Genomic DNA, 14671 nt, shown 5'->3' on the forward strand with positions numbered 1-14671 from the left:
TACTGCTTGTAATTGACTGGTTCACATACACTTTAAAATGAATTTAAGATTTTTCATGAGCGAGATAGGCCCTTTTCTCTTAAAAGTGTTTTAACGTACTTGAAATGTTTTTTTTGTATATTACTGAAAACCTGACCCCAAAGAATAAGTGTACTGTGAATATAAAATGTATTCCTGCCCTTTGATGTACAAAATTCCTTTTTTTAAACGAAAGTGTACAGGAAATTGTGTGAACGGAAATATTCGTGGCATGATGTAATGCCTTTTAGCAAGACATGGGTGCATGCAACCATATTCTTGATAATGTGACATACCAGGCGAACTTGCACATGACTGTATCATGCACCAAGCTTTAGTTGGAAAGAATGTTAACTTAATTACAAAACATATACTTTTCATTGAGGGAAATCAGAGCTGAGAAGGATCAATTGTAATTTGTAAAATATGTATTACGGGAAATAATATTGTAATCATTTTTTTTTATAATACTGAAATATACATGAAGCAGTGGGTAAATCTATTTCATTCGTGCGAACCTTCATCCCAGAAGAGCGCCAACTTAATTTGTGTGCAATTTGCGTTCTGAAAATTGTAGTACAAAGAACAGTAGCAGGTGAATGAAATACTTCATCATACATTTACTTGATAACCGACTTCGCATTGTACGTCAGGTTATCAAGAATATGGCGACGCACATGTCGTGCTGAGAAACCATACATTAGGCTTGCTAATATAACTCTCTCATATACACTTTAGTGGGGAATCATGTATAATTGGCAATAAAGCTATTTCTTTGCGGAGGTTTCCTTTAAGGGCCTTTAAGCTGTCTGAGTTGTGCAAATTATACATTATCCTTTCTCATTAACATAGCATTGTAATCAGATCTCGTCAGAACTTAATTTGTCACTAATCAATCGCTCGTCTGTCCCTCAATTTTGTACATGAAGTGAAAATATATCAAGTTAATGTTAAATAATGTTTACACGGTGCGATCTTGCATTAAATTCCGCAGTTCGAATAGAAATTTGCTATATATCTTTCTTTTCTTTTTGTTTTCTTTATTTGTTGAGTTGTTTTGCTGTCTGGAATCAGGTTTGTGCTGAAAAAATCAGCTGGGCTTCGCCGCACTGACGAGAGATGGGGCTCTAATATGTAATCCGAAGTTTCTTTCAGCCGAAACGGAAATGAAATCTAATTTACCTAAAATTCAATAAGTTTGATTACATAAAAATTTATAATTCCTAAAATGAGATAATTGATGTTCCTTGTTTGACTTTTGGCAACGTGACAAAAACAGGGTTTTGAATTGATCTAGCGGCCAACCAACAACTCTCTGTCTCGCTCACAAACCAATTCTGAAATGTATGAAAGAACCCCGCCCAGGTTTGAAGTTTTGAGTCTTTCAATTGTATTGTATACAACTATTTTGTCAAAGAAAATTTGGTTCTATATAGAAACACTATCATGTCTAGAAAACTTGAAGATGGTTATTGCAAGCAAAAGTGTTCGCATAATTTCTCGTCATCTTTAACATTATACTACTTCATATTTTTATAATTAACATATTATGCGTACTACCTTCTCTTTATGTTTATATTTAAACGAAATCAAACTATCGACATACCACACTCTACAAACTATGTTTTGCTATTCTCTAAACACAATAAACATGTAAATAATGATAATTATTTTTTATGTTTTGATTATTATATTTCTCTTCATGTTCTTCCCAAAGTTACAAACTAATTACAACACAGTCATAATAATACAAAAGTGATATAATATATAGATCATCAACGTAAAATACTTAAATTGTTAAACTAAGTAAAACTAAGTTAAGCTTAAAGGCGTGGTAATCCTTTATATAACTTAATGATTCCTATATTCACAAATGTTGGGGATGGGATTAAAAAAGATGTATGAGGAGATGACAGGAGGAGATGGTAAATAGAGTGATAAGGTGATGGCTGTTATTTTCTTATTTATTTCATATTATAATTACTGTTCATAAATAATCAGTTGGGTACCGGTCATGCGATTACATTCAGAAACTGTCTGGAAGAAGTTGAGACAGGTTAATTATGTACAATTCTATATCATTGATGTTCATTTGTAGTTTAAAGATTTGAAACGATAAAAATGAAAAGAATTTGGCTCCGTCGATCGAATAACACATGGACTAATATACACTACTACATTGGACTACACACAAATATTGTTTGGTCCGAACTGTTCAGCCATTTCTCGTCATATTTCAAATAATATTAGGGCATTTGAAGAGCAATTCTTTTCAGGGGACATTTTTACTATGCTTTTTGCCAAATGGACGTACAAAGAATGAGAAAGCTTACGAATTAAACTTTTCTTCTGTACTAAGTCAACTTTCCTTTTAAGATTCGATGAAATACATGAGTATTTCTTTGGTCTTAGCTTGGGTCTTATCGCCATCGCTCTTGTCGGTTCGTACGTGTCTCTTTCTTCAAAATCTCCGCCGGATCTCCATTTAGGTACCATTTTTCATGTCCAGATGAAGTTTAAGTAGATTAAAGTCGTTAGTTTAAACGACTTCCACTTCATCTACTCCGGGCTAATTGTTCATGAGGGGGTAGGAGAGTGAGTGGATAGAAAACAGGTTGTGATTGTCATAGGGAGAGACATAAAGAGAGGAGACAGCATACAAGTGATTTTAAGAGAGAGATACATAGAGAGGGAGAAGAAAAGAGAGGGAGTGAGATGGTGCTAAAAGAGAAGGATAATAAGAAAGAGTTGGTGCACTCATATTAACGAAATGTTTCAAACATTATGCAATGAGTGAAAACGAAGGATGCACTTTATGGGTACGGAATATAAATTTAAAAGTAATAATATTTACCTACCCATTTTCAACTAAATATGCAACGACGGAAAACGGTGTTCGATTTATAGTTTTCTTGCAAAAGAAAAAAATATTTTGCAAAAGTTCCCTTTGGGAGGGCAAGTCAGTCATTGGAGTTTAGTGATTTAGAGCGAGCAACGCCCCTGCTCATACATTGTTAGATTTTGAAATTAAAAAAAATGTTTTATTGCATGACCATGTGACGCTTCTAGAAGGTTGACGTCAGTTTGAACCAGGGAGGTGAGACAAATATGACTTTTCCAGTTGCAAACGATAATAATCTTTGAGACTTCGGTTAAGCAACAAAAGAGAAGTTGACAGCGAAACCTTGTTGAGAGCTAGACATACAAAACTGTGGGATTCGAATATAGCTTTGGAGGGGCACTATTCGGTGAATGAAATTATACCACAGTTGGGACACTTTCTCATCGAAGAAGGGGCACTGTTCTTGATTTTAGGGGGAGATGGTAAAAAGCGGCCCCTTTCATCCTTTGACCCACCTACTTGTATTAGGGCTCCACAGGGCAGAGTAACTGATAGAGCATGCATACCTGGCAGGCATACTATAGTTTTTAAAGTAGTATTGGTATTTGTGATATCAAGGGGGTCAATATTTGCATACCTCAGGGTCGGATCTAGGATTTTGGAAGGGGAGGAAACCATCCTTTAAAAATATGCGACAAAGAAATAATATTTTCCCCTATTAATGGAAAAAGTTTCAGAGAGAAAGAGAAGGCACTGTAAATTGATTCATGATCTCACCACGTCTGAACCGGTATGGGTATCCGTTTATGATATAAAGAGCGATCGACCGGATATTCGAAATCCGAAATCCGAAATCCACACGGTTTTTGTAAAGCCCTTTCGGAGCAAAGGTACGTCCACGGAGTGGCAAGACTTTTCTGCTAAATTTCAGCAAGATCTGTCGACTGAACCATGGGGAAGAGAGATACAAGAGTTGTAAGATAATAATTTTTTCAATGATGTTCTTTTTATCCTTTTCAAATCATTACGAATTGTCTAACATGGCCACAGTGCGCATTCGTGGGCTTGCAACTGCAAGTTCCATTGGCATTTGCACTGCACTCGGCATTCTGCATGAATGTGCATTTAGGTCTAATGTTAATAAATTACTGGCGATGGCGCTGTGGCGTAGAACGCGTCCAAGGCAAGGACCAGTCCAAGCTGTGCACGTCCTGTCATGTTTGCTGATTGAATTTTAGTAATAATTTGTGAGTGTGAATAAGTCTAGCCCTGGGTTAAACAGTTGTATACACTATACTATCAGTACAGTAGGGGCGCTGGTCCGAGAATAAGGATCGTCTCCATAAACCAGGATGCCTCCTCAAATAGATAAGGTTTCATATTTTTTGATCGGTTCGTTGATGCATTTTTTATTGACTTTGTACAGAGACTTTCACATTATGAGCGATAATCCTCGGGGAGACGGACAACCCATAAAAGTTGACCGTGATGTAGGGTTATTTTCTTACGCGGAATCCATTTTTAGCATCGCCAGCGGGTGGTTAGGTAACCCGAGACCCGCAGAGCGCCGATGAAAAAAAAGTCTGCGAAAATGCAGGTGATCCTTATTTCTGAGGACGTATTTTTTCCGTGTGTACGAGGATATCCTCGTTTATGAGAACGATCATCATTCTTGGACCAGCGCCCCTACTGACTATAGTATAGGGCGCTAGACCTAGTTCAAGATCATATCCAGACTTTGACCCGTAACTCCGGCATGCATGGAGATACTAAAAGTAAAACATACCCAAAATCAACTAAATCTCCATCAATTGTTCAAATATAATCATGATCAATAGTCATGATTTGAAATTCATCATATTTCATACCTGTTTCGTGGTAATATTTTAATATTTTTGGAGTATTTTCCTAGAAACGAAGACATAATATTTCTACACTTTATCACAGATTTCATGACAAACCGCTGCACGATACAATTGCATACCGTACCGACGGTGGGGTGCGGGTGCGCATGCATGCAAAAAGTTAGCAACCGTAATGATGATCATGATCATCATAATGTGAATTAATTACATGAATTTAATAAGGATCTGAGATTTATCATGGTTAGTGCTATTTGATGCGTACTTTTTGTGAAAATCAAAGGCAAAAGAGAAGGCCTCATTTTTTTGTGAATGTCCGAACACACAACCCCCCATCTTACAATTTAGTGTTCTTGAAGGCTTGATGCATGGTACGTTTAGAGATCCATAAACTTGAGTTGTACATTTGAAGGACTAATCATTAATTTCTTTGATATATTTTTTCTTCCTATCAACAGGCGTTTGTAAACCCGATAGCTGCAGCCAGAGCATCAGGGCCTCGACCCCAAGCTGGTCCCTCAATCCAGGAATACTTGAGTCGCCCAAGACCAACCTGGTAAATTGTTTTCTTTCATAATTCATATCAAGTTTGTAGATTTAACCCAACATATGCAACTGCCTCATTTCCACAAGGCTTTCGAAGGCTATTTCTCCAAACCGTCAAAAGTCTAACTTCTCGGAGACCCCCTTGAAACTTGTGTTATAGAATTAACGCGCGTGTCTATGGGATGTCCACGCACTTAGACTTATGACAGTTTTAAGAACTGACCCAGTTCGTCACAGATATAGGTTGCAATAGGTTTGAAAGTTAGGTTATCCCTTGATGGTTTGGGTTAGATACAGTGTTTGGTCCAGGGTTGAAGTTAGGAATCCGAAGATGACCTTTTATTTGTAAGGATGGAGACTTGGATAAAGACACATGTTTTGTTTAGCATCAATAACGTGTCATTTTTGTTTTTATCTACAACAAAAAAATTCTCCCAACAATAATAATGATAATAATAAAAACGGTGCTTATAAAGCGCTTTCCACAGAAGTCTCTGAGCGCCAACTCATGATTGTTTTGAAAGAATTCATGTCTAAAGTGCCCCCTTATCACTCCGGACAAAATACTTCACATATGTACTCCTATTCAAATTATTTCAAATTAATAGCATTCATGTAATTTTGTGACTTGTGACTTTTCACTGTTCATCGATCATTACTTGAGCAAGAAATTAAAGTATGAGATTTATTTTGTTACCTTGAATTTTCTTCTTTCTTTTTGTTATTCAGGGAAGAATGGCAGGAGGAACAGAAGAGAAGAGAAGCAAAATCCAGCAGTTTGGCCTTTTGGGAAGACAAGATCAATATAGTAGGTTTATAATTATCTAGGAACCTATGAAACAATTTGCTTTACAACCAGTCAATTTTAAAACTTGCTTTAGTGATTTGTTAGTGGTCCACTTTTGCTGCAAGAAAGTTTAGCGTATCGCAAGATTTCAGTGTTGTGTTTCACTTTCAATCATTTTGCAGTATGAAACCATCATGAATCTGGTATATTCACAAAACTGATTCAGGATTTGCATTAATTGATAAGACAATTAAAGTTCCAGTTGTCTAAAACGTACTGTATAATTAATTATGTACATTTTTATCCTATATGTATTTATAATTTGTATGGCATTACTGGGTCAGAAATTTTAGTGTGTGCTAGTTTTAGAGATCTTGAAATAATGTCTCTTTCCTTGGCCCCAACCCATGAGAATGAACAATTGACATTGCTAATGTGTTTCTAATGTAACAGAAATTCAGAGAAGACTTGAGGAAGACTAGAGAGAAGCAGCTGGGATCATCAAGCAAAGATAAAAAGGTAAACAAAAATTAATAGTATTCCTTCAAGAAGCAGTACATGCATTACATTTATCCATGTGTTATTGTTTCCACAATATTTGGAGTACTCGTCGTTTTTGTTTTTTGTTGGGAGGGGGGTGGGGGGGGGGTTGTGATAAAATGTCATATGGAGTGTTCTACCAGTATGCACAATTTTATTTTAAATTTTTCATTAAAAAATAAATACTTTCTAAGCAATCTATTCAGTGAACAAATTTTTATGTAATAGTATCCACTTGTGTGTGCTAAGGAATTGTTACAAACTTAGACTGAAGAGTTTGAATTCTCGGGATAAAGTGACAAGTTGACTATTTTCAAATCATAATAATCCATGTTTCCTTGTTTCCTGCAGGAAAAGAAATCCTCAAAGAAGAAGAAAAAGAAACGAGAGAGGGTGAGTGAAGTTATCAAAGATATATGAGATTCTACTAAGAAGCACTTGGACATTATGGAACATATAGAACATGTCTCTGACAGAAGTTTAGAGTTAATAATACATAATAACTAAATGTTTATTGCCATACATGTATGTTCAGAAGATGCAACCTAGTGAAACATGCGTTTCCCAAACCAAAAAGTTCAAATTTGATTCTCGAACTGTAATCCTTCTGGCAGGTGAATATATAAAAAAAAAAACTATTTTCAAAAGACAGGGACTGAGATATTATAATCTTTTGAAAGAATAACATTGCCAGTCGTTGTGGAAATCTTGAAAAGTAAAAGATGTGAAGGGAAATGGAAATATAATGGTAATACCGGTACATTACTGTGACTAAAAGGAGACAAATATTGTCAGACCATTTAGGCTTATACTAAGGGTTATCCAGGATAATGCCATAAGATTTAAGATTCAAGATTTTATTGTCCATAATATAATACAGAAATTTGTTTTCCATTGGTGTAACATGTAATACATAAAACATAAGACAAAACATGGTGTCACAGAATAGAATTATTTGTTGTATTCTTTTTCCTTTGAATAGCATCAGTTGGCAATGTTGTCCACTAACTGACATAAATACTGTAGGGTTCGGTGATCCATTATGTGAAACTTTGAAATATTGTTCTCTTCAATATTTAGCATACTTTGTATTTCACCATTTTAAAATACATTTTTCTGTATTTTTCAGATAATAAATAATTTAAAGATTTTGATCTGCTCTGTGTGATGAAGAAAGTTGTTGCAAAAAAAAAAAATGAAATTCATATATCCTGAAAATCTGAACATCCCAGTAAACTGGAGCTCTCAGAAAAGTTGAAGGAAGGCCTGTGTGAGAATGACTGAGTCACTGACTAATTCCTCTCATTGGCTGTCGGTTTTCCAGAAGGCCCACGAATCGACATTGTCAGTCTCTTTTTCCATCCGTCTCATGTGCTGTAGTAGGAGAATTTTCATCATACATCACAACTCTCAACACACTGATTGTATGGAAAGCTGTCATGCACAAATTTCTTGCTACTTCAAGCATGACTACGGCTGCAAAAGTATAAAATTTCCGGGAATGACATTGCCTAATTAAAATATCCGTAGATTCAAAACACCTTACCAAATATTGATGATCTTGATGTTATTTCACTTGAAAAAGAATTTTCTACCTAGTAAACGAAAACCAATGACGATTTGTCAGTGATGTTGAGTTGAAATTGCAGGTCCCATATATTGCGTTTTGGGTTAAGTATGAATCCCCCCCCCCCCCCCTTTTTTGTGTGACACAATCTCAATGATGCTCATTTAGTTATATCTCACTCTTCCCCCTCATCTCAACTGCATCCTGTCAAACATCCTCTTCATGGTTCAAGTCTCCATCCTCATCCTCATCATCTTACCAATCTTCTGATGACAGTGATTCTGAGTCTGAAAGAGAACAGGTATGTCTAGCATCTTTTAACACTTTGGTTGCTTTCTTCGCCTCCCAGCACAGTCGGTCATTTGCCCCATGTGCAATTTCGCACAAAACAATAGGTACCGATTGGCCAAAGGAGTGCTTCCAGTCTTGATTTTAGCTCCATGAAAATATGCAGTTAAATAATCTTGAATCCTTTGGTATATTTGTCCCCTTATAAATATAATGGGGCACATGGATATAAATTGTGTGGCAAATAACGAGTTCTTCTATATTTCCTCCTTTTTTTCCTAATCAAATTGCTTGCAAAAGTTAGCAAAACTAGTCATTTAAAAAAAAAAAGTAAAATCTTTAAGACTCTTTCAGATATGACACAGTTACCCCCACAAAAAAACCCAGTTTTCTTACGTGTAACTGAAAGGTAACTGCAACAAAGAGCATACAAGTATTAGTATTCACAGAGCTCTTTGCTATAAGATGCAGATATGTTAAGCATGTAACACTTATGTCACTTAAGTGCCATGGTTTACCCCTTCATATCTCACCATAGATTTATGTGTAATTTACTATATATATATATATATATACCACAAAAAATACCTATCCCTGCATAGTGTAATTGTAATGATGTTTTCTTTGTTATCATGTGACTGTGGCATTCACTTCAATTTTTTCCCCTCTTTCTCCACACCTCCTATACATACACCACACACAAAATCACCCATCCGTCCTCGTCCTGGTTTCCATGACAACCAACAGAGGAAGAGACGAAAGAAGAACAAAAAGGAGAAGAAGAAGAGAAAGCGGAGACACAGCAGCGATGACAGCAGTGACGAAGACAGAAGACCGTCGGTGAGTCTGAAAGTTTGTGGATTTGTGTGCATTGTGTTAAAATAAACAGGATCAGGGGGTGTTTCACAAAGATCCTAAGTTGAACTTATCTTTAAGTCTGACTTCAAAATTATGGAAAGCCGTTAGCCTCTTTGAAAATATTTTGTAAAAGTTAATTTTTAAAGGTATAAAAACTGATTCAAATCATTCATAATTTCTATCATAAAGGAGATTTCATGTTCTTGATGTGGAATTGATAAAAGTCTAAAATACTTGAATTTTCACTTTTGAATATATTTTATTTTAAGGATACAAATGGCTCTCCAGAATTGTTAAGTCCAACTTAGAGTTAAGTTTGACTTAGGATCGTTGTAATTAAACTAAACCAACTTTTTTATAAAAAGTAAGAAATCACCTGCTCAAGTGCATGAGAAATTAATATTTTCCTGCATTAATAGAGGTATTTCAAGTCTGATTTTGCCTACCTGGTACCCTCTGGCTTGTAGTAATATGTAGATGCCTGAACGGAAAATAATATTCACAATATACATGTATTTAGATGAAGTAAATGTGTGGAGACGACATATATCCAGAGTTGGTGTCCGATTCTGTAACATGAATTACCCAAATTTGCCCATTCACCTTTTGGAATAGGGATCATCGTGTTCCAAGCATACTGTCTGGGGTAAATTAGTGCCAAATCATTGCAGTTAATAATAAAGCGACATATTCACTTATCACATTTTGTCTATAAATAAAGTGATCCAACATACCTCCAGTAAGATCATCTTTTTTTAGTTTGAAAAAATAATTTTAGAGCTACATTGGATCCTCATTATAAAGATCTCTGATATAACGAGACTATCTGTTACAACAAAGTGAATTTGCTGGTCCTGCTCTTTAGCTTCGTATAACAAGGTTCCTGATATAACAAGGTAATTTCCACGGTCTCAAGGATCTCCTCATAACGAAATTCCACCGTCTTTATCTAATGCCATCTTTTTATTTCCTTCTTCTCGTTACGCAGAAATCTAGAGAGGGGAAGAAGTCGAAGCACAAGAAGCATCGTAAATCAAAGAAAAGGAAAGAAAGAAGTGCCTCCCATTCAGATTGATTCTTAATTCATCTAGATGTATGATGCTGCCTTTCTTTGCTAAACAACATATTAATGTAAAATGGGCGATCCAACCTTTGTAAATGGATTATTTTTGTGAAAGCAGAAAAATGAGAGAAACAGAATGGCAAACGTTTGAAATAAATTAGGAAAAACAATAACAAAAGTTATGAATGAATGACATGTGAGGTCACTAAATGGGTCTTCCCTAAAGAAAATTTCCTCCTGAGCGATACATTTCGAAAGTTGAAGTTTTATGTATATTGATTACAACTTTCAAAAATTCATACCTTTCTCATTGTTTGTGTGATTTTTTTCTTATTTTCGCCAATCTGCTTCTCTGATTTTTCTGTTTTCTTTTAGATCAATTTGCTTTCATGGTTGGAATACAGTTCCAGTCCGATACTATGTTGTATTTTTTGTGAAATTATGTAAATATGGTTATCAATATAAGAAACATGTATGAATGAATAAGTTGTAAAAAGCAACTTCAATGTACATTTAAAAAGCACTATTTTCTCCGAAGAGTGGTATACTGCAATTGCTGCACACAGATTAAAGGTTGCTGTCAAGAGTATGACATGGTGTAATTGCTTTTCTTATTTCATCAAATTAATTTATCATATTGAGGTCACTCAGTTTGTTTCCTTTTTCTTTTTTGGTTATTTTGTGTAAAGCTTTCTTCTCTGCTAGTCTTGAGTTATGGATGTTTTAGTGCAGTTACATGCACTCTTTAACCTGTCTCGCAATAGTATTGCAACTGTGTACATAAATTCTAGCTTTTTTATTTTTTATTTTTTATGGGGCTGGTTCTCTTATAGATGTGATGTTGGAAAGAGGAATGTAATGTTATGGAATGTAATGGACTAAGAACTGCTTATTATCTTCAGAAATTTATGGACTGAGAGCTGCTCATTATCTTCAGAAAGTTATGGACTGAGAGCTGCTCATTATCTTCAGAAAATTATGAGGTGGAGGAGTGGGAATATTCGTCGCAAGTAGGCTTTTCAATTTCCCGTAATTGCTTTTCATCTACAAGTCTAATGAATTTATTTATTTTACAGCATGAATATCATGAAAAACAGAAGAATTGAGTTGCATCCTCATACATAAATCTTAAGGTACAGGGTTGAAGTTGTGCATTTATTAGCCAATGTCTCCAACAAAATTCAGTATTTTCTTTTCCAACCATGTGACAAGTTCTGACCTTGATCATTTTCATCAACATTATTTCGCATGATATGAGCCACCCTGAATACTAAAGGTCCTCGGACAATGTATTGTGAGTTGAAGACAATTTGCAAAATACAGCTGTATTAGTCAAAGATTAGAGAAGCCTTGAAAGGCAAATACTGCAAAGAAGTATTAACGGACATTAATTAAATTTCCTTATGCCATACGTCAGAGGACACTTGTGTAACTTTTGTGCTGTTATTGAATTTTTATGAATGTATATTTTAAACAGTGTATTGAGTTTTGAATTATTCCATTGAATTTAATGTAAATTGAAGTCTTTTTTTATTTATTCCCTTTAAGGTTTCACTTTCACTGTATTTCACATTGGTTTAAAATGATGAAATCATACATGTATTCTGTTAATGTCAGAGTCTGAGCTTGAATAATTCTTTTTTTTAATTAGCATTAACAACTAGTAGTTTGTACAAGCAATACGCATTGTGTTATTTAATTTCAAAGTTTGACATTTCATGGTAGTTTTCATAGTCCTGATAGATAGTTATTATTCTGTTGGTCAAAATGGTCAACAATTATTGATTTTACTTCATATTTTCTAGTGAGAGACTGATAAAGTGAATTTTGAATATTAATGAGCTCGGTCAGTTGCCTTCTTGAAGTAAAACAAAATGTAAATATAAAAGAAAAAGAAATATAAAAAATATACTGGGCAGTATGATTTTGTACTATTTTACTCAGTCTAGACAAATGGATCTTAAGTGTAATGCATTCGGGCTTTGTAAGAGAACGAACTGATATGTTTTAAAATGATTCATTTGATAATTGATTTTGTTAATATATTTTCTCTTCCTTTCTAGAGTGGTATTCTTTCTTTTGCAATCATGTATAAAATGATGGATATTTGCTTGTACTCAATACATGGATATTATTATGTTGTTGCATGATATGAATATGCGATTTTGTAAATAAAGTGAATTGCTAAATGGATTTGGAATATTGGAAATTAACAGTGAATTTTGTTATTTTGTTTGCCTGACGAATTTGTTGTAATAAGATATGTGGGCTGAAGAATTATTTTCAAATGATTAGAGGATAACAACAACAACAATTTTGACTCTCTTAATGTAATAAACACTGAGCAGCATTTATTTCATAATCAAAGTAGACAGTGGTACAAATAGATCATAGGTATACAGAGTTATGGGATATTGCCAAAGCAGGGCATAACACATAGAACATAAAACGTACAGTTGTACAGATACGATACATGCATGTAGTTCAATGAGATAAACTATATGAGGTAATTAACATTTCAGAAATATTGATCAAATGGAAATAATTTGCATTTAAGTGTAGTTTTTATCATGAGAATGATGTGGTGAGTAACTTGGGAGTATTACATTACATGCATTACAATGAATTGACCGAGTGCGATAAACTACAGAGTGAGTCAACAAAAAATTTACACCTATTATTTTTAAAATCATCTATGGACAGTAAATTAGTACCGGGTATACATCTTATGAAAGAGTGTTTTATCCCAAATCATTTGGTATCATTTGTGTGTGGTATGTAGAGTATAGGGTAGAGTCGGTGAGAGAGAGGCGACATATGCTTTCGATAGGTACGAAAGTTCTGGAAGAAAGTAAAGAGGAAAGATGGGGAAAGCAAAAGAAGAGACAAATATATATATATATATATATATATATATATATATATATATATATATATATATATATTAGATAGCTTAGACAGATACCGAGATGTGATTGGTCCAGAGCTCGTCACGTGATATCAATTGCGAGGATCCAATTTGTTATATTTTCCTGGTTGGTTATATTTTCCTGGATGGTTATATTTTACCGGCTGGTGAAAATTTTTTTTCATGAATTTTTTTTTCCCTTGAAATTATATTTCCACATTTTATTTTTTTCCCCAAAAATGCTTTTTTGGGTAATTTTTTTTTGTTTTGAATTTATTTTTCTCCAAAAAAAATGTTTTTGGGGGGTAAGAATTTTTTTTTTCTCAAAATTTTTTGTTAATAATTTTTTTTGTAAGGTTTTTTTTTGTTCTTGAACTATCTCGATTATTTTCCCGTAATTTTGATTGTTCCCCCCCCCCCCCCCCCCCCACGAAAAAACCCAAGGCTATCTAATATAACAGTTATTGACTGGCAGGAACATTCTTTGGACCTGAAGGGAGTTATATTTTCCCTCGTGACCATATTTTCCCTCAGCGCTGCGCGCTTCGGGAAAATATAACCACTTGGGAAATATAACTCCCTTAAGCGGTCCAAAAAATGTTATATTACACCCCTAGCTGCCAGTCAATAACTGTATAATATAGGCGTGAAGAAAATGGTCTAGGAACGTGAGACTTATATATATATATATATATATATATATATATACATATATATGTATATATCGATGGTTTGTTAGGATAAAAAAAAACACAATACTGTCATGTATTGTTGAAAACATTCCGACAAACTAAATTATAGTGATGCCAGCGATTTTGCTTTGATCCAAAAAAAAAATCATCCAATACCCGAGTCAAACCAAGGAATCCGACAACAGACCGAATACACGATACCACATCACCCTCAATGACCAAGAATACTGTATGTCGGTTCGGAATCGGTTTGGAGGTGTGACTTGGGTATGGTATCAATACATGAGTGGTCATGTACCAAAGTGAGACAAACTTTAGAAATACACTCGGGTAAATACTTTTTTGATAATGATAATTAGGTCTTTTAACACTTATAGTCAGGTGGAAACTCCCAACAATTTCCAATTCTAAACGAATTTCTAACTTCAACATTTGATCCAACACTATATACAAAACGCTTTCACTCAATCAAACCTAAATCCCTAACCCTAACCCTAAAATTAATTACCACATACAAACAAAACATTTGAGAATAGAATGGCAATGTTAGAAGTATCTGCTCAAAAAGAAACACGATCGGGTAGACTCTCGAAAATTAATTTAAAGGCAAGTTCAATATCTTTGTCCATCATCTACATGTACGAACATTACAATGGCGTAGAGCACAATCCGACCATGATTTCTATTGGATGTGCAGTAG

At 34.6% G+C, this 14671-nt stretch overlaps 1 protein-coding gene across 1 annotated transcript; it reads left to right on the top strand.

Annotated features, from left to right (window-relative positions):
- The first annotated feature begins 3703 nt into the window (after nucleotides 1-3703).
- LOC588336 (protein FAM133) lies at nucleotides 3704-12581 on the top strand. The gene is made up of 8 exons (XM_788026.5): nucleotides 3704-3835; nucleotides 5181-5278; nucleotides 5998-6076; nucleotides 6509-6574; nucleotides 6947-6988; nucleotides 8395-8463; nucleotides 9198-9290; nucleotides 10297-12581. The coding sequence occupies exons 1-8, from the start codon at nucleotides 3812-3814 to the stop codon at nucleotides 10381-10383; spliced, it is 558 nt and encodes a 185-aa protein (XP_793119.3). The 5' UTR covers nucleotides 3704-3811; the 3' UTR covers nucleotides 10384-12581.
- Nucleotides 12582-14671: the final 2090 nt, after the last annotated feature.

The sequence above is a fragment of the Strongylocentrotus purpuratus genome, unplaced genomic scaffold (assembly GCF_000002235.5).
Source record: "Strongylocentrotus purpuratus isolate Spur 01 unplaced genomic scaffold, Spur_5.0 spur5_scaffold_7, whole genome shotgun sequence".
NCBI lineage: Eukaryota > Metazoa > Echinodermata > Echinoidea > Camarodonta > Strongylocentrotidae > Strongylocentrotus > Strongylocentrotus purpuratus.